At 40.0% G+C, this 24149-nt stretch overlaps 1 protein-coding gene across 7 annotated transcripts in view; it reads left to right on the top strand.

The window, feature by feature from the left end:
- The first annotated feature begins 280 nt into the window (after window positions 1-280).
- PCNX1 (pecanex 1) overlaps window positions 281-24149 on the top strand; it is a 172573-nt gene continuing 148704 nt past the window's right edge. For 4 of the 7 annotated variants that reach the window (XM_047796813.1, XM_047796818.1, XM_047796815.1 and 1 more), the window contains exon 1: window positions 281-886. In XM_047796813.1, coding sequence (XP_047652769.1) covers window positions 734-886 — 153 coding nt within the window. In that variant the 5' untranslated portion in view covers window positions 281-733. The remainder of the gene's footprint in view (window positions 887-24149) is intronic. The other 3 variants (XM_047796814.1, XM_047796819.1, XM_047796820.1) reach the window with 1 other exon arrangement.

Consider the following 24149-nt stretch of genomic DNA (forward strand, 5'->3'; position numbering starts at 1 on the left):
AACGTCAGCCAGGATGCTGACAAGGTTCCAAAGTCAAGGCTTTGGAGAGTGGAAGACCCGGTTTCTGGACTGCTCACGGAACTTGCCAGGGTCGCGTGGCGGGAACACAGAGGGGTCTCCCACAGCCCGGACTCTCGGTCCCCGGAACCTCGGCAGCCCCGCCTCCAGGCCTGGGCTCGCGAGCGCTTCTCCCGGGCGCCGGCAGGAGGCGCCCGCGGCGGCGCAGGGGCTGCGCGCACCCGTGGGGAGCCGGCCCAGGGGGCGGAGGGAGAGGAGAGGAGGAGCCGGAGGGGGCGCGGCTTGCTCCCGGTCGCTCCCGGGCGCCGGGCCTCCTTCTCCGCCTGGCCCAGGGCTGGCGGCCGGCGGGGGTCGCGGCGGCGGCGGCGGCGGCGGTGGCGGCAGCGGCGCTGGCGGGCCGCGGGCGGCGGGGGCCCGGCTCCGGGTGTTAGGAGACAAGATGGCGGCTGCGCTCTGGAGGCCGGTCTCCTCTTCTCTGCTCTCCTCCGCCCCGCCGCTCGCCGCCTCCTCCTCCTCGGTCTCCTCCTCCTCGTTCGCTGCCTCCTCCTCCTCCTCTTGCAGCAGCCCTAGCGACCGCCGAAGCGCCGGCCCGCTCTCCCGGAGCTCCGGAGGCGGATAGACGGGGCAGCTGCGGGCTCTGGTGACCGAGGCAGAGCTGGGGCCGGGGCGGGGACCGCGGCGGCGGCGGCGGCGGCGGAGGCGGCGCCGGGTGGGGATGGGGTCGCAGACGCTGCAGATCCTCCGGCAGGGGGTGTGGGCCGCTCTCAGCGGGGGATGGTACTATGACCCGCACCAGGCCACGTTCGTGAACGCGCTGCACCTCTACCTGTGGCTCTTTCTGCTCGGCCTACCCTTCACCCTCTACATGGTGAGTTGTGGGGGCGGGGAGGAGGGTGGCTCCTAACCCCCTTCTGGCTGGCCGGGTTCCCCGAGTCCAGCGGGCGGTCGCGCCTCCCTGGCTCCAGGCGGGGAGTGCGCCCTCTTCGCCTTCCCCGTACGGTCCCCGATCCCCCGCGGGCCCACCGCCCCCTTGGCTCTAGTGCTCCCCTCCCCCACGCGTACTCCCCGCTCTTCTCTCCCTGGAGGGCTTCCCTTATTTCAGGGATGATGGAAGAAGCGGATCAGCAGCAGCCCCCGCCTCCCTCCGCGCCCCACCCTGGGGTGGGGGTGCCCAGCCCGTTTACTGGGAAAGAGTTGCTTCCTAGGCCCCTCCTTCGAGGTTCCTGATCCTGCCCCCCCCCTTTCTACCCGGGTGGGTAAAGCCTGACGGGGTCTCCCTGCCTCCGCATTTGGGGGTGGGCGCCGAGCATTGTGCTCCCAAGGGGCCGCCGCCTCCATCCCTGGCACGCGTGCTTATTTGCGCTCCGTTCCTCGGGTGCCGGGCACCCCTTGGGCACTCCCTTCCTCCGAGGCGGTTCTCGCTCCGCCTCTCCGGGGAGTACTCTCCTTCCACCTCGCCTCTAATCCGCGTGCGGAGCCTTTGGAGCGGGGGAAGAGCGTGTGCCGCTCGGTTTGGAATGTATTTGTGGGGCATCCGGGCTCTTAACTCGCTTAGACGTGGTGGTTGAAAATCTGGCTCTCACTCTTCCTGCCTCTCAAAATCCTGTTTTTGCTTACCACTGGTTCAGTTCTGTTCAGCGCCGTGGTCGGTGACTGTTATTTCCAGGCCAGCTTTGGGGGGAGGGAGCGGGGGAGATACGGGGAAATTTGGCTGGCATTTCAGCAGATTTGTTTGGGTTGGTTCAAGGCCTTTTACTGATAGGAAAGAGAAAGTACTGCCTGTTGCTGAATTCGGTACGATCAGCTTCTTCAGCTTCCCCGAATGATCTAGCTTTTTAACCTGTATTTTCACTGAAAGTTGTAAGCGCATTTTCTTTTTTTAAAACACATTAGGTTAGGGTGGGGCATTAGGGAGACTAATGTGGAAGAGAGGTGATACTTAAGCTTCAGTGAAAACTTTAAAAGTGACCGGAAGAGAGGTAAGGTTTGTAACTTTACTTTAGGAGGCCTTTGAGTGTATTTCTGTTGACTTTATGCTTCTTCGTGGAGCTGTAGTAAGGATGCTGGATTAGAAGGTCTGGGAATATGACTACATCAGTGTTAAAGGTGAGGATACCCGGTTCTTTCCGAAGTGAAGCCCATTTTCGCTAATTGGCAGAACAAGTGGAGGAAGATGTGCTAAATTTCACCTTTTTCATTGAAATTGTTTGGGAGGGACATGCTGCTTGAGGTAAAAAAAGGCATGTAAGAAATTGCTGATGACTGATGGATTATTTTTTTTTAGGGGACTTGTTCAGTCTTGTCCCTGTCTGAAAATTTATCACGAAGTGTTTTAGTTTTCAATTAATTCTGGCCTAGGGAGTTAGTACTATTTGCACTTCTCTATCTTCCAGGAATATGACATCATTAACGAACAGGTTAATTACTTTGGGTGTAAGAATCCTCAGGCTGTCACAGAGCTTATCATAGCCGATTTCTTTTATATCCAGGAGAATTGTAGATTTAAAACTGAAGCTGGTTCTTGAGATATCAGGATTAGTTGCTATATTCCGGTGTAAAGTTTCCATGTTGAGACCTGTGTTAGTGGCTAAGACTCTTGGTGTAACTAACAAACATTACTAAAGGAAACTTAGAGCAAATGTAGATCCATACATTGAGTTTACTCCTTCATTTTGGGAGTTTATTCAATTAAATTTAATTCACAAATATTTGAGTGTCTGCTATGTGCTGGGCAGTTTGCTGGGTTCTAGGAAAATATAAATTGCTTCTCTAACTTTCTTGTTTAAGTTTATGGGATCTCTTCCTAAAAACTTTAAAAAGCTGATTCTTTTCTTCCTGTTTCTTTCATGTCCAGTTCACCAACAAATCTTGTGGGTTCTGTCTTGAAAACATAACTAGAATCCAGCTAATCATCATCACTTCTCTCTTAATTCAAGCCATTGTTATGTCTCTGCTAGGATATTGCAAGTTCTAATGAGAGTCACTGCTTCCATTCTTTATTCTCTATTCTTCATAAAAATGCCTGAGTGATTCTTTATAACATTAGTCAGATGGAGGCATTCTGCTCTCAGAGCCACCCCTCCCATGTATCTGGTCCCCCCCCCCCCATTTGCCCTCTTACAAGTTTTCCCACACAATAGCCATTCCTGCCTCAGGGCCTTTGCACTTGCTCTTCTCTCTCTGTCTGGATGGCTTTTCCCCTCCAGGTGGATATCTGTGTGACTTACATGCTACATTTATATCAGGTTTCAGTTGTGTGTGAGGCTTTCCTTCATAACCTGTGTAAAATAGCAACTTCCCAGCTCCTGAGATACTTCCCAGCCCCCTTACCTTCCTTTATTTAATTGCACTTATTTCAAATTGATACATATTTATACTTAATGTTTCTCTTATCCCACTATAATATAAGCTCTAAGAGGGCAGAGACTGTTTACTGCGGTATTGTCAAGACCTAGGTCAGTGCCAAGCACGTAGTAAGTACTCAGATTTAAATGATGATTAAAAATGAACAAGACATAGCTTTTGCCTTCAAGGAACTTCAAGTCTTGCTTGGGATAATGAACAGTTATAAGCATTAGAACTGTTGTGAAATGATTAGTACATAATGACCCTGAGCACTTAGTCAGGGGATTGATCCTCGCCTAGGGGCAGTTAGCAAAGAAGATTGGTAATGTTTTAGGAAGCATTCTAGGAATAGAATATTGAGGTAGATAGTCTGAAGTATACATTCGAACCAAAATCCAGCATTCCATGTTAAAATAAAGTGTCATTATAGATTATTTGTATACACTTCCAATAATAATTATAAATGATAATGACTACTAAGTATGTTCTTTATCTCAAACCCTGTGTCCTCATTTTACTAATGAGGACACCCGAGGTTGAGCCCTTAGAGACTCATTATACAGGACTTTTAAAGCCCAGGTACAGGTACCCCTCCCTGCCCCTGCCGGTTTTTTTGTTGTTGTTTTGTTTTGTTTTGTTTGAGATCTCTTTGAAGAGGTTGTATGTTGAATTAGAGAGTCTTAGGGCTTTTTGTATAGGATTCAAACACTTTGGCTATTAGTAGCTTTTGTGGATACTTTGAAAAGTGGAATTTATAGTTTCTGCAATTACACAACTTCGAAGTAATGAAAATCAAGGAGTAATTCTTTTTTCTTACTTTCATTGTTCTTCTGTTTTCCTTAAGAGACTCACCCTCTTTTATCTTGTCATAATTATGTGTGTACGTGTCACAGATGGTGAGTTTTGTGGCCTTTTCATGTGATGGAAAGCAGATTGGAGTTGGCGTTATCTTGATTTTTGAGTCTTGGCTTTTTTATTGATTGGGTGCCCTTTGGGCAAGACTCTGCACCTTTTGAACCTTGATTTACTTGTGAGATATTTTGCGAGACAGTATGAAATGGAAGAAATTATTCACCTTCAGAGCCGCCATCAGTCAATGTCATTTGCAAGGGCTAATTAGAACAGTATTTCCTCTATAATGTATGACTAGAGGAAATTAGACAGTAAATCAGACCATTATCTTCACATATTAATGCTCAATGTAATGTTTTGTTTTGAAAAGTATGATTGATATCCATAGGTGATGAACCATGAGACTGCAGTTGACATCAGAATCACTTGGACATGTTAAAAATGTGCACATGGGCGCATTCATTCTGATGCAGATGATCTGGAGTGTGACCTGCTATATTTTATACACACTCTTGGTCAGTTTAAAGAACTTTTATCAATATGCCCCTGACTTATATTCAGCTGCTTACCTAACAATCTCTTGGCTGTCTCACAGGCATATCTAAAACGTCCCTGATTCCCTCCTGAGGCCCCCACCCCCCTACAAAACTAGTTGTCTTTCTTCCCAGTTAATGGTACCATCTTGTATCTAGTTGCTCACACCATCCCCCTCTTTTTCACCTTATGAGCAAGTCTTAACCACTTCCACTGATAGAATATCTCAAACCTTCCTTTCCACTTTCTAGTTCATGCTGTTTGTTGTCTGCATTACTATCTTGGCTTCTATTCTTGCCCTTCTACACAGCTCTTTTTCCACAAAGTAAGGGACATCAGTTCATGCCATTCCCCCTTTTTTATATCGTGCAATTATTATTATTTTTTTTTGTATTTAGAATAAAATCCGTTATCTTTACTGAGACCTCCTCAAAGCCAGTTCCGCCTTTGTCTGCAGTTGATGCAGTTTTCCCACTGTGCTGTGGTCACACTGGCTGCTTTTCTGTTCCTTCAGTCTACTGGGCTTGCTCCTCCTGTGGGGCCTTTGCACTTGCTGTGTCTTCTGAAGGGATATGTCCCCCCACCCCAGCTCTTGGCAGGCTGCCTCCCGGGTCTTTAGGACTGGGCTTAAAAGTCGGGAGGTGACAACCATAAACAGGTTTTCTCTCTTTTCCCTTGCTCCAATCTGTAACTTTCTTCTGTGGTGCTTATCACAAACACATATTTAGATCTTTGCAAGCTTGTTTGCTGTCTCTGACATTCGCTCCCTCCCAATGTCTTGTAAGTCCAGTGAGGGCAGAGACCATATCTGATTTATTTGGCAGTGTGTATCTGGTGTCTGCTCTTGTGTTTGGCTTATATTAAGTTGTGAATAAATGTTGCTGAATGAAATGTTTAAGTATATAAGTGCGCCTTAACACCTTAACTGATGTAGAATAGTTGGGTGTGCGGGGAGTATGGTGGTGAGCTCTGTTTTGTGGTGGAGTCACATCTTACTTGGGGGTTAGGTGGTGGAGTCACATCTTATCTGGGGGTTAGGTTCAATATCAATATGCATGACAAAAAATAATACATAGAATTATTGAAAAATCAAATACAAATGACTCTTGAGAAACCCTAAGTCATTCAAAGTGCAGTGTGTATTGTCTTTTGTGTATATAATTTTGTGTAATTATACATACAAATACACAGTGATATGTACGGTAATATATATCGTATAAATCTCTGGAGAGATTATATTCAGAAAATAAACCATTCCTATAAAATATATCAAGGTTTCATCTTTCCTTCCTAGTTATTGTTTTCTCTCTGTAGCTGATCTTTATCAGTCACATAATAAAAAATCCCTTATTAGTATTTCTCTGAGGCCCTCAAGTCATTCTTTCTTAAAAATTTAAAAATATTTTAAAGATCAATGTAAATAAGATTCAGTTATGATGACTAAAACTCACATTTTCATATTTTATAATTTTTTATTTCCTAAAATGTTTTCCTTAAGTTAGGAAAGTTATATATTAGCAATTAAACATGATTATTTAGTATTTTTTTGTGTCCTTTATGAAAAGTTTAATGAATAGTGGATGATTTGATTCAACCTATAGCCTGTGTCTTTTCTTACCAGTATTTTCAGTATTTGGTATCAAGGTGAATGTAATTGTTTCCATAATTGGCTATGCACAGACATAGCTCTTATGTCTCTGTTGTGTCTCCTAAATAAATCAAGGGTACATTGTCCGAAGATGGTTTACAAATGAAGTTTCCAAGAAAGCAACCATTTGGTCCACTTGAAGAAGAGCTTCTTTTTTTTTTTTTTTTTTTGTCTTTTTGCCATTTCTTGGGCTGCTCCTGTGGCATGTGGAGGTTTCCAGGCTAGGGGTAGAATCAGAGCTGTAGCCATCGGCCTGCGCCAGAGCCACAGCAGCACGGGATCCGAGCCGCGTCTGCAACCTACACCACAGCTCACGGCAACGCCGGATCCTTAACCCACTGAGCAAGGGCAGGGACCGAACCTACAACCTCCCGGTTCCTAGTCGGATTCGTTAACCACTGCAAGACAGGAACTCCCCAATTTTTTTTTTTTTTAAGAGCTTCTAATTTATAAAACCAGCAATTGATTCCTAAAATGATTTGTTAAAGATAGAATATTTTCTGCCATTTGAGAAATTACTTCAACTTGTAAAATCATTTGGCAGTTAAAAAACTAGGAACATTTCCATTTTTTTCTCAGCCTTTGAATACATAGATTTAACCAGGTAGTTTGCTTTCTATGTTTGACTTTACTTTCCATAAGTTTTTCCAACATTTTATTTTGAGAATTTTCAGACATATAGAAAAGTTAAAAGAAATGTATCCACCACTTGGGTTGGATTCTGTGGTTTTTAAAAAAAATTTCATACTCTATGCATTCCTCTACCTATCGATACCATTTTTTTTTTTTTAAGGGGGATGCATGTGAAGTAAGTCTGAGACATCAGTACAGATCACCTCCAGACACTTCATGCATATCATCAGCCAGAGTTCCAAAAGTGAACCATTGGGAGTTCCCATCTTGGTGCACTGTCAATGAATCCGACTAGGAACCATGAGGTTTCAGGTTTGATCCCTGGCCTCGCTCAGTGGGTTAAGGATCCTGTGTCACTGTGGCTGTGGTGCAGGCCGGCAGCTCTGATTCAACCCCTAGCCTGGGAACCTCCATATGCCATGGGTGCGGCCCTGAAAAGACAAAATAAATACATAAATAAATAAAATAAAAGCGAACCGTTAAGTAGGTAAATGCATACAGCCCCATAGTGCAAACCCCTTGTGTTGTAGAATGTGAGCATCACCCTAGAAAGCTCCTACTTGCCCTTCCCAGTCAGTTCTCTCACCCTTGTTCTTTTTTTCCCCTTTTGTTCTACCTAGTTACGTGGAGGGTTTCTTGCCATTTTCGAAGATTTAAAGGTCTTCTGCCAGTGCTCAGTACATGTTCTGTGCAAATCGTTCTACATGTAGATGGTGTTTTTTAAATGTGTTTGCGGGAGAAGGTCTCCTCCGCCGTCTTGGTCCCGTTCTCACCCTTGTTTTGATTTTTTTCTATCACAGATGAGTTTATCCTGTTTTAGAACTTCATACAAATGGAATCACTTAGTATGTACTCATATTAAGTCTTTTTCCCTCAGCATAAGGTTGTAAAGAGCCATTTATGCTGCTGATTATATCAGTAGCTTGTTCCATTATTGCCGAGCAGTATTCTTTTGTGTGAATGCACTCCAGTTTCTTCATTTTTCTCCAGTCTCCTGGAGATTAGGAGGACCTCTTTCCAGTTTTTTGGCTGTTACATAAAAGGCATCACTCCAGCCTGAGGGAAGGTTTTATCAGAACTGAAAGAAATTTGGAGTTCCCATCATGGCTCAGTGGAAACAAATCTGACTGATATCCATGAGGACGCAGGTTCAGTCCCCGGCCTTGCTCAGTAAGTTAAGGATCTGGCATTGCCACGAGCTGTGGTGTAGGTCGTAGATGCGGCTCGGATCTGGCGTGGCATGGCTGTGGTGTAGGCCAGCAGCTGCAGCTCCGATTTGACCCCTGGCCTGGGAACCTCCATATGCCATGGGTGAGGCCCTAAAAAGACAAAAAAAAAAAAAAAAGGAACTGAAAGAAATTGGAAAACTTTATCGAATATCAAAAATGCTTTCTCAGAGTTCCTGTCATGGCTCAGTGGTTAACAAATCTGACTAGGAACCATGAGGTTGTGGGTTCAATCCCTGGCTTTGCTCAGTGGGTAAAGGATCCAGCGTTGCCGTGAGCTGTGGTGTAGGTTGCAGATGCGGCTCGGTTCCTGTGTTGCTGTGGCTCTGGCGTAGGCCAACGGCTTCAGCTCTGATTGGACCCCTAGCCTGGGAATCTCCACATGCCGTGGGAGCGGCCCAAGAAATGGCAATAAGACAAAAAAACCAGAAAAAAACCCCAAAAACCCCCCAAAAACCAAAAATGCTTTCTCCTCCCAAATAAGTCCAAGTTTTATTTAAAATAAATAATGATAATTGCATACTTCATCCTCTCATTTCACTTTTATTGCTGTTTAATGCTGTACTTTTATTTGCTAAGTATTTAGATTTTTCTGTTTTGTCAATGAATATAAATATACATATGCTAAATGAGAAATGATAGATAAGTAAAAAGAAAATAAAGACCACCTGTAATTCCATTTGCCTAGGCTTTTGAACATTTATTTTAGTAAGCAAAATGTGTTCGGAACTTACAAATACGTGTTATGCGTCTTCCTTAGAAAAATGGGCTCATAAAATTACTATGGTTCTGAAGCCTTGTTTCCAAGTGGGGAAAAAAAGCAATTTTAATAGCTTTGTAGTAAACTATAGTATGGATGTGTTACAGTATATTTAATGATTTTCCTATTATTGGTTATGTAGGTTGTAGTTTTTAGCTATTTAGAAAACACTAGGGAGAATATTCTTAGAGTTAAATCTTTATTGTAGTGTTTTGTATAAATTTCTGGAAGTAGACTTGGTATATTAAAATACGTGCATATTTTTCCTTTGATAAATAAGCACTTTAATTCGGTGACTTTTTAATGAAAAGTAATATGGGTGGGAGAATGATAATTTGAAATAATAATGCAAGGTCCTTTAGAAGGCAAAATAGGTTTGTGGTCCAGGGAGCACAGGTAGTAAAGTGTCACCCTCAGAAAGGAGGAAGGAAGGAAGGATGACTGCTGATGGCAGAAGGGCTAAACACTTAGTGGTGGTAGCTGAGGCAGATCTTTTATGATTTATGTAATCTTAAGTTTTCTGTTGAGAGTGAAGGGGACATGAGGAGGATATTTAAGCGTTGAGAAGGACTTCTAGGTGAAATGTTATCCTTATTTTCAGGGCGGGGTGCAGGGGGAGAAAGTGATGAGCAGGGATGGTAGAATTGCTGGGCAATTTTGAAAATTCCTTTGAGGTTGGAGAACATGAGTTCACAGTGTTGACGAGAAATGTAAATTTGGGGGTAAAATTTGCTTGGACGTTATCAGCATTATAGAGGATAATCCAAGCCATGGTGTAGAAGATCTGGGGAGAAAGTGTAATTCGTTAAAAAGACAGAATGCCAGAGCCCAACGGCAGTTAAAAATCGGCAAAGGAGACAAGAAAGGTAACAGGAAAATGAAGAGAGGAATGCATTACGAAAGAGAGGAAGCCAAGGAAAAAGAGTTTGAAAAGAAGAAAATGGTCAAACATGCCAAATTGCTCTCCTGAAAGGTCTTACTAATTTAAATTTTCATCAGCAGTATTGAGAGTACTTGTTTTCCCACCTATGCTCAACACTTTGCAAAAAAGAGTGTTGTTGTAAATTTCTTATTCAGTAGAATGTTGAATGAATCATTTCAGTAATCTTGTATCTTTTGGTAATTTCTCTTAAAGTACTTTTTCAAACTTTTGAAATTGTCTAGTCACTTATGATGGAACATGATAATGTGAGAAAAAAGAATGTATACTTGTATGTGTAACTAGGTCACCATGCTGTACAGTAGAAAAAAAAATTATTAGGGAAAAGAAAGAAACAAAAAACAAACTTTTCTTATCCAAAAGAAGGATGTTTACTGCACTACATATATCACAAAACAACTTTTATCTGATTTTTCCTCTTCTTTCTGCTCAGATAATTTTCACAGTAGGTAATTGGTAAACAAGCAGAAATGTTTGAGAGGAGATTGTTTCTTCTTGTTATTTTATTTGAGTTAAATCAGATGGTTTTCCTGGTCTCTATACATAGCTGGGGAGGACAGAGGATTATTTTGTAGGTGGGCTAGGACACCTGGGGCACCAGGGTAGGAGCACTAGAATAGCACAGACTAATGTTACGGAAAAGGGAGGATTACAACAAATATTCTGTAGATTTTACTGCTGTTGACTTCTTTAGCATTACATTTGAATTTTAGCAAACCACAGTGAAATAAATAGCTACTGATTCTGATTCCTCTGGTTCCTCTGCTTCTCCGGCTAAAAGTTGACTAAATGCTTTCTTTGACGGAATTGTAAAAGTGCTCTCACTGTCTTGTCTTCCTTTATCATTAAAACTTGAGGGGTTCCATGTTTTATAATTTGCACCATTGGTGCTAGTCTCAGTTGCTTTGTATTAATGATGAAAAATAAAAGAAAACCTAGAGGAAATCACTCCATTTCCTTTTGAGGTTTTAAGGGAAAGAAAAATGTCCTATTTTGTAGGGCTTTGCACAAACCAAATAGAACCCTGAGTGCCAACTGCCCTGAGAATAGACAGGAATATTAGTCACAAATTTGAGAAGTTTGAATCATGTATCTCCTTTTCCTAATCCTCCTCACTCCCTGAATGTTGTCTAGATATAAACAGATCCAAACATCATAGTTATCATCTTTAAAACTTGTTTTTTTCCCTCTCTTTTAGGACCGCACCTGCAGCATATGGAGATTCCCAGGCTAGGGGTCCAGTTGGAGCTGTAGCTGCTGGCCTACACCACAACCATAGCAACGTGGGATCCAAGCCGCATCTGTGACCTACACCACAGCTCACAGCAATGCCAGATCCTTAACCCACTGAATGAGGCCAGGGATTGAACCCATGTCCTCATGGATGCTAGTCGGGTTTGTTAACCGCTGAGCCACGGTGGGAACTCCTAAAACATTGTGTTTTAAAATAATTTTAGGTTTTCAGAAAAGATGCCAAAATAGTGTAGAGAGTTCTTGTGTACCCTTTGCTCAGCTTCCTCTCATATTAAAATCTTAGATAACCATGGTGCATTTGTCAAAATGAAGAAATTAACATTGGTATAGTACCATTAATGAATTATAGATGTTATTTGAATCTCACCAATTTTTCCGTAAATGTTCCTTTTCTGTTTCAGGATCTAGTGTAGGATACTATATTGCATTTACTATCATGATCTTTAATATGACTTTCTTTCTGTTTTTCCTTGCCATGTTGGGATTCTATTCTTTAAGGACTTTTACAATTTATAACAATCAAATTGTATCTTATAAGAAAAATTAGTGAAAGTTTTTAATGTCTGTGATAGATACATCTTAGATGGACAAAAGAGGATAGTATTCTAAGTGCTTTTTAAATCATGCATTGCCCGTTAACCTATGTGAGGCTATTTTTATTTATTTATTTAGTCTTTTTTTAGGGCCGCACCTGTGGCATTTGGAAGTTCCCAGGCTAGGGGTCCAATAGGAGCTGTAGTCACCAGCCTACACTACAGCTCACGGCAGTGCCATTTCCTTTAACTCACTGAGCAAAGCTAGTGATTGAACCTGCGTCGTCATGGTACTACTCTGGTTCATTACCACTGAGCCACAATGGGAACTCTGATGTGAAGCTGTTTTTAAATTGAGATATTTTACATATGAAGAATTATATGACATGAAATAATTCTAAGCATGAAAGATTTTAGATTTTATTCACACAAAATGGACACCAGTGTCTTAGCTTCCTCTTATAATGCTGTTTGCCTAATTTTTAAATTATAAGCAGTAAGACAAATACACAACCATATTACAGGGTAGAATCTGACTAATCCCTTATGTGTCATAAAGTATTCAGGAATTGGCAGGAGGACACAGTTACTTCCTAGAAGGCTTTATGTGGAGGATAATTCATACATTCACAACTTTTACTTGTCTGCCGGGCACTACGGTAGGCCTTATGGTAAGAGACCTTTATGAGGTTGGAATTTGTGCTGGAACATCATTTATCATGATCTTCCCACAGGGCAAGTGAATCTGTTCTATGAAAAGATTGTTTATTGAAAGAATATTTGTTCTTGGGTATAATGGATTGTTTTGCCACCAAGTTATTTTATTGTAATATATCCAGCATGTTCTTTCTTAAGCCTTATTTAATTGTTCAAAGTTCTAGTTCCTAGAATTTATGAAATTGTAACATAATATCTAACATGGCTAGTCTTTTGGTTGAAAATTGCCCTTTCATTGTTGCTTTGCCTTTGCTTTGTTAATCTTACAGTCACTGATAAGTGTTTATAGCATCATTTTTGTTCACATCATTATGCAGTGTCATTGTTACTCAAACTTGTGCTGTATCTTTTTGCCTTTCTTCCTTATTAAAGAGTATCTGTAGGTAAAATATAGAAAGACAAAGTAACTAAAAATCACAGTGTATCGCATAGCTCTTCACACTGTTCTAGGCTTTGTCAGGTGGCTTTCAGCTAATTATAACTTTATATATTTTTGCTAACTAGTAGGGGTGAAGAGAATTAGAATTCTCTATGAGAGGGTTTTAAGCTGCCAGCACCCCCCCACCCTCATTTTAAGTAACTGCTCCTTTCTTTTCTTTCTCCTGTAGCAAGATGCATATCACAACACAGGCTGGAGTGAGACTGATGTAGTGCTAATCCTTAGTCTTCCCTTTAAAAAAACTTTTTTTTTTAAGGGAAGTTATTCAGTAGTTTTTGAAGATTGTTAGTTCTTTTTATATTCCTTACTGGTGTCTGTCGTGATACTCGAGAGTTGCCGGCCTTCCATATGATATGGCTTCTACACAAGTGATAATGTAAGAACAGCTGCCATTACCTTTCTTCTTTAAAAAAAAAAAAAAAGCCCACTGTCTGATAATTGGGAATTAATTTGCCTAAGGTCCTCTTTTGCTTTACTTCAATATATCAGTGTCTAGGGGAGATTCTGGGCATGTGTGTTTTGAAAATCCACTCCCCCCGGATATACTAACAGAAAAGGTCTGTAGGTGATTGCTGGCAAACATCTCATGCTAATAGTCACTACCTGGGAGCTCTTAGTCTGTTATTTGTGGCTGTCTGAAATTACCTTATTGTTTCCTGCTTAGGTTGCTGGTTTAACTCATCTCCTTTTTTCAGCAGTGAATACATTACTGTAATAGAGGCTGTAATAGAGGCTTTTATGGTAGTGATAATTTTAATGCTTATATAGTGCTTCTTACCCAGTACAGTATAATTCTTGGACGTTTCACTGTCATGATAAAAACCATTGTTAGGTTTTTATTATGAAAATAGTACTAGCTGTAGAAACTGTTTCATGTGGTATCCAAGTATGTAAGTCCAAAATAAAAGTATACGTGGTCCAAAGCTAAAATCCCAAATAAAAACAAACAGTGCTGTGGCAATACCATGGGACATATTTGTATACATAAGGTTTTATTGTAGGAAGTTTATAGCATAAATTTCTAGAAAAATCGCTGAGTCAAATTATACACATTTAAAAATTAAAGTAGATGTTTTCAGGTTACATCTCAGAAAATGTTATACCAATATATATTTTCACTGGTGTATGAAAGGAGACCTGTTTGCCTTTGTTCTCAGCAACATTGGTTGTTATGATGTGTTAGTGTAAAATGGCATCTTGTTTTAATTTGTGTTTCCTTAACTATAGGTTCTTTGAATATCTTTTCATAGGCGTCATAGACATTTGTATCTTTTTTCTTTTAATTGCCTGTTGTATCTTTTATCCCTTTTTGAAAGTCATGTTCTTACTAAGTGATTTTTAAGAGTTCTTTGTGTGTATAATAAATAGCTCTTTACCATGTATTAAAAATTCCCCTGCTCGATTCCAGACAAGGTGGCAGAGTAGGAGGACTTGAGCTAACCTCTTCTCATGAAAACACCAAAATCACAAAAAACTGCTGAACAACCATCAACCAAGAAGACTTGAACTGAACAGAAAAGATATTTTACATTCAAAGACAAAGAAGAAGCCATAACAAGAAGAGTGGGAAGGGTGCTTTCACAATATAATCAAACCCCATACCTGCCAGGTGGGTGACCACAAACTGGAAAATAATTATGTTGCAAAGTTTCTCCCACAGGAGTGAGAATTCTGAGCTCCACGTCAGGCTCCCCAGCCTGAGGATCTGGCATCAGGAGGAGATGCCAGAGCATTTGACTTTTAAGGCCAATGGGGCTTGAGTGCAGGAGCTCCACAGGACTGGGAGAAACAGAGACTCCACTCTTGAGGTGTGCACAACACCCGACACAAAGCAGTGACTCCATAGTGTTCTCGACAAGACTTACCTGTGGGTCTTGGAAGGGTCTCCTGAGGAGGCGAGGACTGGCTGTGGCTCATTATGGGGACAAGGATACTGATGGCAAAGACCCCAGGGAATATTGATTGGTATAAGATCTCCTGGAGAATGCCATTTTGGAACCAAGATCTGCCCTCTTCCAATAGCCTGCAGACTCCAGTGCTGGAACACCTCAGGCTAAACAACAAGCAGGGTAGTAGCACAGCCCCTCTCATCAGCAGACAGATTGTCTAATGTTGTACTGAGCTTACAGCCATCTCTAAACACAGCCCTTGACATGATCCTGTGCATCAGAGGGCCACGACCCAGCTCCATTCACCAGTGGCAGGCAACAGTTCCTCCCACCAGGTAGCCTAAACAAGCCTCTGAACCAAAGTCACCCACCAGGGAACAGACCCCAGAAGTGAGAATAACTGTGATCCTCCAGTCTGTGGAAAGGAGACCACAAACACAGAAAGTTGGACAAAATGAGAAGAGAAATATGTTCCAGGCAAAGGAACAAGATAAAAACCTGGAAAAACACCTAAGTGAAGTGGAGATGGGCAATCTACCTGGAAAAGAATTCAGAGTAATAATAGTAAGGATGATTCAAGGTCTTGGGATAAAGAATGGAGGTACAGATTGAGAAGGTACAAGGATTGTTTAACAAGGAGCTAGAAGGTTTAAAGAACAAACAGATGAGAAATACAATGACTGAAATGAAAACTACTCTAGGTGGAATCAATAGCAGAACAAATGAAGCAGAAGAATGAATAAGTGTGCTGGAAGACAGAGTGGAAATCACTGCTGTGGAACAGAATAAAGAAAAAAAGGATGAATAGAAATGATGATAGTCTCGGAGACGTCTGAGACAACATTAAATTTACCACGGGAGTTCCCGTCGTGGCGCAGTGGTTAACGAATCTGACTAGGAACCAGGAGGTTGCGGGTTCGGTCCCTGCCCTTGCTCAGTGGGTTAACGATCCGGCGTTGCCGTGAGCTGTGGTGAAGGTTGCAGACGCGGCTCGGATCTCGCGTTGCTGTGGCTCTGGCGTAGGCCGGTGGCTACAGCTTCAATTCGACCCCTAGCCTAGGAACCTCCATATGCCGCGAGAGCGGCCCAAGAAATAGCAAAAAGACAAAAAGAAATTACCAGTATTTGCATTGTAGGGTCCCAGAAGAAGAGAGTAAGGGCCTGAGGAAATATTTGAAGAGATTATAGCTGAAAACTTCCCTAAAATGGGAGAGGAAACATTCAATTCCAGAAAGTGCAGAGACTCCCTTATAGGATAAACCCAAGGAAGAATATGCCAAGACCCATGTTATATGGAGAGAAATTAAAGACAAAAAAATATTAAAAAACAACGAGTGAAAAGAAATAACATACAAGGGAATCACCTTAAGGTTATCAGCTGTTTTGTTTGTTTGTTTGTTTTTTCAGCGGAAACTCTGCAGGCCAGAAGAGGGTAGAAAAATACATTTAAAGTGATGAAAGGGAAAAAACCTGCAACCAAGAGTATTCTACCCAGCAAGCCTCTTGTTCAGATTTGGAGAAAGTAAAGGCTCTACACACAAGCAAAAGTGAGAATTTAGTACCACTAAGCCAGCTTTAAAACAAATGCTAATGGAACTTTTCTAGGCAAAAAAGAGAAGGCCACAGGTAGAAACAATTACAAATGGGAAAAAGCTCACTGGTGAAGGAAAACATAACAGTAAAGGTAAGAAATCATACACACAAATATGATATCAAATCCAGCACTTGCAAGAAGAGAATACAAATGTAGAATATTGGAAACACATTTGAAATTAAGAGACCAGCAACTTAAAACAATCACGTGTCTGTGTGTATGGACTGCTGCATGAAAACCTCGTGGGAACTGCAAACCAAAAAACTACAGTAGGTACACATACAAATAAGAAAAAGCCCATACACAACACTAAAGATAGTCATCAAGACACAAGAGAGGAAGGGAAGAAAAAAGATATATAAAAACAAATGCAAGACAATTAAGAAGATGGCAATAAGAACATACATATCAATAATTACCTTAAATGTAAATGGATTAAGGGCTCCAACCAAAAGTAGACTGGTTGAGTGGATACAAAAGCATATATAAAATATGCTGTCTATAGGAGACCTGAAAGTGAGGTGATGGGAAAAGGTATTCCATGCAAATGGAAATCAAAAGAAAGCTAGAGTAGCAGTACTCGCATCAGACAAAATAGACTTTAAAAGTACTGTTCTGAGAGAGAAGGACACTACATAGTGATGAAGGGATAAATTCAAGAAGATATAACAATTATATATGCACTCAGCATAGGAGCACCTAAATTTATAAGGCAAGTGCAAATTCAGATGTCTGTCTCCCTCCCCTACCACTCCATTCTATATATTGTTTTTTCCCCCACTTAATACATCCTAAATACCTGTGCATCAGTACTGAGTTTCTTTGGTGATTAAATTGAGATGTACTTGACATTTAGCATTGAGATGTACTTGACATTTAGCATTGTATTAATTTCAGGTATTCATTATAATGTTTGGATATTTGTATATTTTGTGAAATGATCACCACCCCAGTAAGTCTAGTTAATATCTCTTTCCACATATAGTTAGAAAATTTTTTCTACTGATGAAGGCCCAATAAGTCTAGTTAATATCTCTTTCCACATATAGTTAGAAAATTTTTTCTACTGATGAGAAGTTTTAATATTTACTTTCTATAGCTGGAAGTTTATACTTTTGACCCCCTTCACCTGTTTCACCCACCCGTCCCACCACCTCTGGCAACCATCGGTCTTTTCTCTATATCTATGACCTCTGTTTTTGTTTTGCTTTGTTGTTATTTTTATCTGCCAGTCTGTTTTTCTATCTATCCATCTTTTTAGGGCTGCACCCATGGCATGTGGAAGTTCTAGTCCAGGGATCAAATCAGAGCTGCATCTGCTGTCCTACACTACAGCCACAACAATGCCAGATCCAAGCCACATCTGTGACCTACACTGCAGCTCATGGCAATGCTGTGATCCTTAACCCATTCAGCAAGGCCAGGGATCGAACCCATGTCATTGAGGATGCTAGTCAGGTTTGTTACCACTGAGTCATGATGGAAACTCCCTTGCTTTGTTTTTAGATCCCACATGAGATCATAGAATATTTGTCCTCTGACTTACTGCACTTAGCATAATGCTATCAAAGTTTGTCTATGTTGTTGGAAATGGCAAGATTTTCTTTTTATGGCTCACTGAGTTTTCCGTTGTATACATATACCACATTTTCTTTAGCCATTCATCCACTGATTGACATTGTTTCCTTCCATATTTTGGTTATTGCAAATTATGCTGCAGTGAACATGGGAGTGCATGTATCTTTTTGAGTTAGTGTTTTCATTTCCTTCAGATAAATAACAGAACTGGAATTGCTGGATCATATGGCAGTTCTGTTTTTTAATTTTTGAGGTACCTCTGTACTGTTTTCCATAGTGTCTGTACTAGTTTATGTTTCTACCAATAGTGCACAAGTGTTCCCTTTTTTCCACGTCCTTCTTAACAGTTGTTACTTCCTATCTTTTTGATAATAGCCATTTTTACAGGTGTGAGGTGATATTGTGGTTTTCATTTGCATTTCCCTGATGATTAATGATGTCGAGCACCCTTTCAAGTACTTGTTGGCCATCAATATGTTTTTTTAAAGTATCATTTTTAATTGAATTTTCATTTTTAATTGAATTTTTGTTTTTTTGCTGTTGTATGAGTTCCTTGTATATTTTGGGTGTTAATCCCTTATTGGACATAATTTGTAGATATTTTCTTTCATTGGGTGGTCTTTTCATTTTGTTGTTTTATGCTGTGAAGGTTTTTAGTTTGATGAGTCCCACTTGTTTGTTGTTGCTTTTATTGCCTTTGCTCTTGGTGTTAAACTTAGAATAACACTTCTTAGACTTATGTCAAGGAGCTTATCTCCTTCTTTTTTTTTTTTTTTCTAGGCATTTTATGGTTTGGGTCTAAGTGCAAGTCTTTATCCATTATGAGGATAATGGGGATTTCATGGAGTCTTCAGATTGCTTTGGGTAGTATGGACGTTTTAACAATATTAATTCTTCTGCTCCATGAGCATAGAATAGCTTTTCGTTTATTTCTGTCATCCTCATTTCTCTTATCAGTGTCTTATAATATTCAATGTACAGATTTTTTCCCCCTGGTTAAATTTATTCCTGGTATTTTATTCTGTTCATGCAATTGTAAGTGGGGTTGTTTATTCTGATAGTGTATCTGATTAGTAGATCCTGATTAATGTATAGAAGTGTGATACGTTTGAAAAATTACAATGAGGTCTTCCTTCACACCAGTGAGAGTGGCCACCATTAAAAAGTCTACAAATAAATGCTGGGGAGAGTGTGAAGAAAAGGGAACCCTCCCACATTGTGGAAATGTAAGTTGGTCCAGGCAGTATGGAAAACAGTATGGAGGTTCCTCAAAAAAACTAAAAATGCAATTACTGTATGATCCAGTAATCCCACTCTTGGTCATATATCCAGACAAATTCTAATTTGAAAAGATATATGCACATGTTCATAGCAGCAAGATTCACAATAGCAAAGACGTGGAAGTAACCTAAATGTCCCTTGACAAATAAGTGGATAAGGACGAGGTGGTACAAATATACAGTGGAATAATACTCAGCCTTAAAAAAGAATGAAATAAATGCCATTTCCAGCAACATGGATGGACCTAGAGATTATTATACTAAGTGAAGTTAGACAGTGGAAAACAAACATATGATCTCACTTATGTGGAATATAAAATAAGACACAAGTGAACCTCTATATGAAACAGAAATAGAAACAGACTCACAGACATAGAATACAGACTTGTGGTTGCCAACTTGGTGTGGGGTATGGGAAGGATATACTGGGAGTTTAGGGTTAGTGGGTGCAAACTATTGCGTATAGAATGGATTAAAAATAGTCTTAGTATATAGCACAGGGATCTATAATCAGTATCCTGAGATAAACTGTAATGGAAAATAATATTTAAAACTATATCTCTGTGGGTTGCAGATGCGGCTCAGATCTGGTGTTGCTGTGGCTCTGTGGCTCTGGTGGAGGCCGGCAGCAACAGCTCTGATTAGACCCCTAGCCTGGGAACCTCCATATGCTGTGGGTACGGCCCTAAAAAGGACAAAAGACAAAACAACAACAGCAAAAAAAACCAAACTCTCTCTGAATCACTTTGCCGTACAGAAATTATCAGAAAATTGTAAATCGACTATACTTCAATGAAAAAAATTTTTAAGAAGAAAACAAAGATGAGTTCCCACTGTGGCACAGTGGGATTGGGTGTCACCTCTGCAGTGCCAAGATGCAGTTTGATCCCTGGCCCAACACAGTGGGTTAAGTATCCATTGTTATCTCAGCTGTGGTGTGGGTTGCTACTGAGGCTCCTATCTGATCCCGCAAAGAAAAAATTTTTTGATAGATTTTTGTGTATTAGTTTTATATCCTGCAACTTGCCTGAATTCAGTTTATTCTAACAGATTGTTGCTGGAGTCTTTGGGGTTTTCTGTATGTAATATCACATCATCCACTGACAGTGACAGTTTTATGTCTTCCTTTCAAATGTAAATGCCCTTTGTTTCTTTTTTCTTGCCTAATTGCTCTGGCCAGGACTTCTAATACTATGTTGAATAAAAGTGGGGAGCATAGGCATTCTTGTCTTGTTCTTGATCTTAGTGGAAAAGCTTTTAGCTTTTCATCATTGATTATATTAGCTATGAGTTTATCATATATGGCCTTTATTATGTTGAGGTGCATTCTCTCTCTACCCACTTTGTTGAGAGTGAGAGTTGTTTTTTTTTTTAATCATAAATGGACATTGAGTTTAGTTAAATGCTATTTTTGCATTTGTTGAGATGATTATATGATTTTTAGCCTTCATTTTGTTAATGTGGTGTGTCACTTTGATTGATTGGCAGATGTTGATCCATTCTTGCATCCCTGAGATAAATCCCAGTTAGTTATGTTGTATGAACCTTTTAATACCTGATTGACTTTGGTTTGCTAATATTTTGTTGTGGATGTTTGCATCTGTGATCATCAGGGTTATTGGCCTATAATTTTTTGTAGTGTCCTTACCTGGTTTTGGTATCAGGGCAATTCTGGCCTCATAAAGTGAGTTTGAAAGTATTCCTTTGTCTTGTGTGTTTTGGAAGAGTTTGAGAAGGATTGGTATTAATTTTTTAAATGTTTGCTAGAGTTTACCTGTGAAGCTGTCTGGTCCTGGGCTTATGGTGGGTTCATTTTATTAATAGTTCCATAGTATTCCATTGTGTGGATATATTATTTATGTTGTTCTCTGCTGATAGAGATTGGTTTGCAGCCTTTTATTAATACACACCATCTTTCAGTAAATAATTTGTACAGGAGTTCCCATTATGGCTCAGTGGGTTAAGGACCCGACATAGTCTCTGTGAGGACATGGGTTCAGTTTTCATTGCCACAAGCTGTGGTGTAGGTTGCAAATGTGGCTTGGATCTGGTGCTGCTGCGGCTGAGGTGTGGGCCTGCAGCTGCAGCTCCAATTCGACCTCTACCCCAGGAATGTCCATATGCCACAGATGGGACTGTAAAAAAAAAAAAAAAAATAATAATAATAATAATAATGTGTACAAATCTCATGTCAGATGTGATGACATCTAGAAGTGAGATTGCTTGCTCAAAGGGTAAATGCTTCTGTAGTTTTGAAAGATAGTGCCAAATTGTCTTCCAAAAGGGTTGTATCACACTGCCTGTAAGCAGTGTATTAGAGTACCTGTTTTTACTCCTGTGTGCCAGTGTCACATAGTTTTGCTGTATTGGTAAGAAATAGTATCATGGAGTAGGTTTGAGTGGCATTTCTCCTACTTTGAGTGGGATTGAGCCTCTTTTCATGAGCTTAAGGGACATTTTCTTTTTTCTGTTTTTCTGTGAATAGTTCATATGCTTTAATCATTTTCTACTAGGTTGTTTCTTATTGATAGTTAAGAGTTTTTATGTATTAAAGAGGGTTAGTCCTTTGTAATCTAATTGCAAATATCTAATAGTTTCATAGTCTAGCCCATTTGGAATTTATATTGCTCTAAGCAGTGTGTGAGTATCTAGTTAAAAAAAAACCTTTTTTAATAGGCAGTTGTCCCAATCAACCTAATTTATTAAATAATCCTTTTTTTTTTTTTTTTGTCTTTTTAGGGACACACCTGTGGCATATGGAGGTTCCCAGGCTAGGGGTCGAATCGGAGCTGTAGCTCCCGGCCTACGCCAGAGCCACAGCAACATGGGATCCAAGCCACATCTGCAACCTACACCACAGCTCACACCAATGCTGGATCCTTAACCCACTGAACAAGGCCAGGGATTGAATCCACAACCTCACGGTTCCTAGTCAGATTCGTTAACCAGTGAGCCACAATAGGAACTCCAAACAATCCAGTCTTTTTCTGAGTTTTAAATGCCACTATTTTCATAATTGAGTTTCCACTTGGTTATTTGCATTTTGTCTCATCAGTATGTCTATTCTTGCATGAATATCGTATTATTAAAGTAATCCTAGTTTTATGTATTTTTCTTTCATGGTAGTAGTCTTTCCTTGTTATTTCATTGTATTGCTAATTCCTTGGCTATTCTTGCATGCTTGTTCCCTCCATTTTGTTAAATTTCCCAGGGATGTTACTGAATTTTTTATTTTATTGAAAGGCATTGAATTTTGGGTTACTATAGGAAGGGAAGTTTGACATATTAATATTATAAGTATTTCTTTTATATCCCTCAGTAGATTTTGTTTACAAAGTGTTTTTCTCTGCTAACTTTGCACATTTTCCCTTAGGATTATTATTCTTAGATTTTAGTTTCTAACATTAGTGTAAATGGAACCATTTCTTTCACTATGTTTCTAAGTGATTCTTGCTTGTATGTAAAGAAAATAATGATTTAAGAAACTTCATTTTAGAATAGTTCTAGATTTATGGAACATGTGCAGAGAGATCCCATATATCTTGCATGCACTTTCTCCTATTGTTAACATCTTAGGTTATTATGGCACCTTTTTCACAACCGGTGAACCAATATTAATACATCATTATTAACTTATAATCTATTCTTTGTTCACATTTCTTTAATTTTTTACCTAATGTCCTTTTTCTGTTTCAGGATCCCATCCAAAACTGTTTATTTCAATTTATTAATTTTGTAACCAGACACTTTATGGAATTAGGTATTCTTTCTAATCATTTTTCTGTTCATTTAAAAAGGATTTTCAGACATACAATTGTATTTGTAAGTAGTTTTAACTTATTCCCAATATTTATAGTTTTTCCTCTTGTGTAATTGCTTGGAATGGCACTTTACATACCTATATTAAGTAATGCTGAAAATATGGATAGTCTTGCCTTGTTCCCTTCTTTAATGGGAGTTTGAGTGTTTTACCATTGAGCATACTAAGGTTTTGGTTGAAATATAGATTATTTTTTTTCTTTACTGTATTATGGAAATACTACTCCATTTCCAATGACTTCTGGTGGTTCACTATCAGACTAATATTTACCTCCATGGATTCTGAGGTCTCACAGGTCTTAACCTATTGCACCTTCTCTTTTGTATTTCGTCTTTGACTCCTCTGAACTATTTCTGCTCAGAGGCCTTTTTGTTTGCTTTTGGTAGTATTGTCACTACATTGCTCAAACATTATTAACAACATCAAATAGTTACTGTGTTATTATAGGTCTGTGCATTGTTTCCTTTCAAGTTTTCTCACTTAATACTCACTGTAGCCCTGTGCAATGAAGATAACTGTTACCATTCCTATTTTTCTGATGAGGAAACAGAGGCTCCTAGAAGTTAAATCATTGGTTTAGGGTTATGCACATTGCCTTTGCCATTTCTTCCCTTTGACCTCAGGACCACCATCACGGTCACCCTCCATCTCCTCCTTCACAGTCGCTTAAGATACTTTTCTGATCAGTCTGTTCCTGAAAGCCTGCTTCTGATTGATTGAGATGAACTAAGTGTTCCCTCATCTTTCTCACTATGTATTTTGACTCTAGAATGATTAGCGTTGTCCTTGAAATCACCATATAATTATATGTTTAATCTTGGCTGCCCTTCTTGACTGGCATATTATGTGAATTCAGTGGAAGCCCATTATAAATCTCCCAGGGTTTTAGTTATGGTTCTCACATAAAGTTAAAATGAGGAAATTTATCTCATTCATCATTTTGGAGGGAGGGGTTAGTTAGCCTTGTTCTGTAGCATGTACAGACATCCCTCATTTTATTGTGCTTTGCTTTATTATGCTTCTCAGATACTACACATTATATATATTGAAGATTTGTGGCAACCCAGCACTGAGTAAGTCTTTGGGTGC

This window comes from Phacochoerus africanus, chromosome 9 (assembly GCF_016906955.1).
Source record: "Phacochoerus africanus isolate WHEZ1 chromosome 9, ROS_Pafr_v1, whole genome shotgun sequence".
Classification (NCBI taxonomy): domain Eukaryota; kingdom Metazoa; phylum Chordata; class Mammalia; order Artiodactyla; family Suidae; genus Phacochoerus; species Phacochoerus africanus.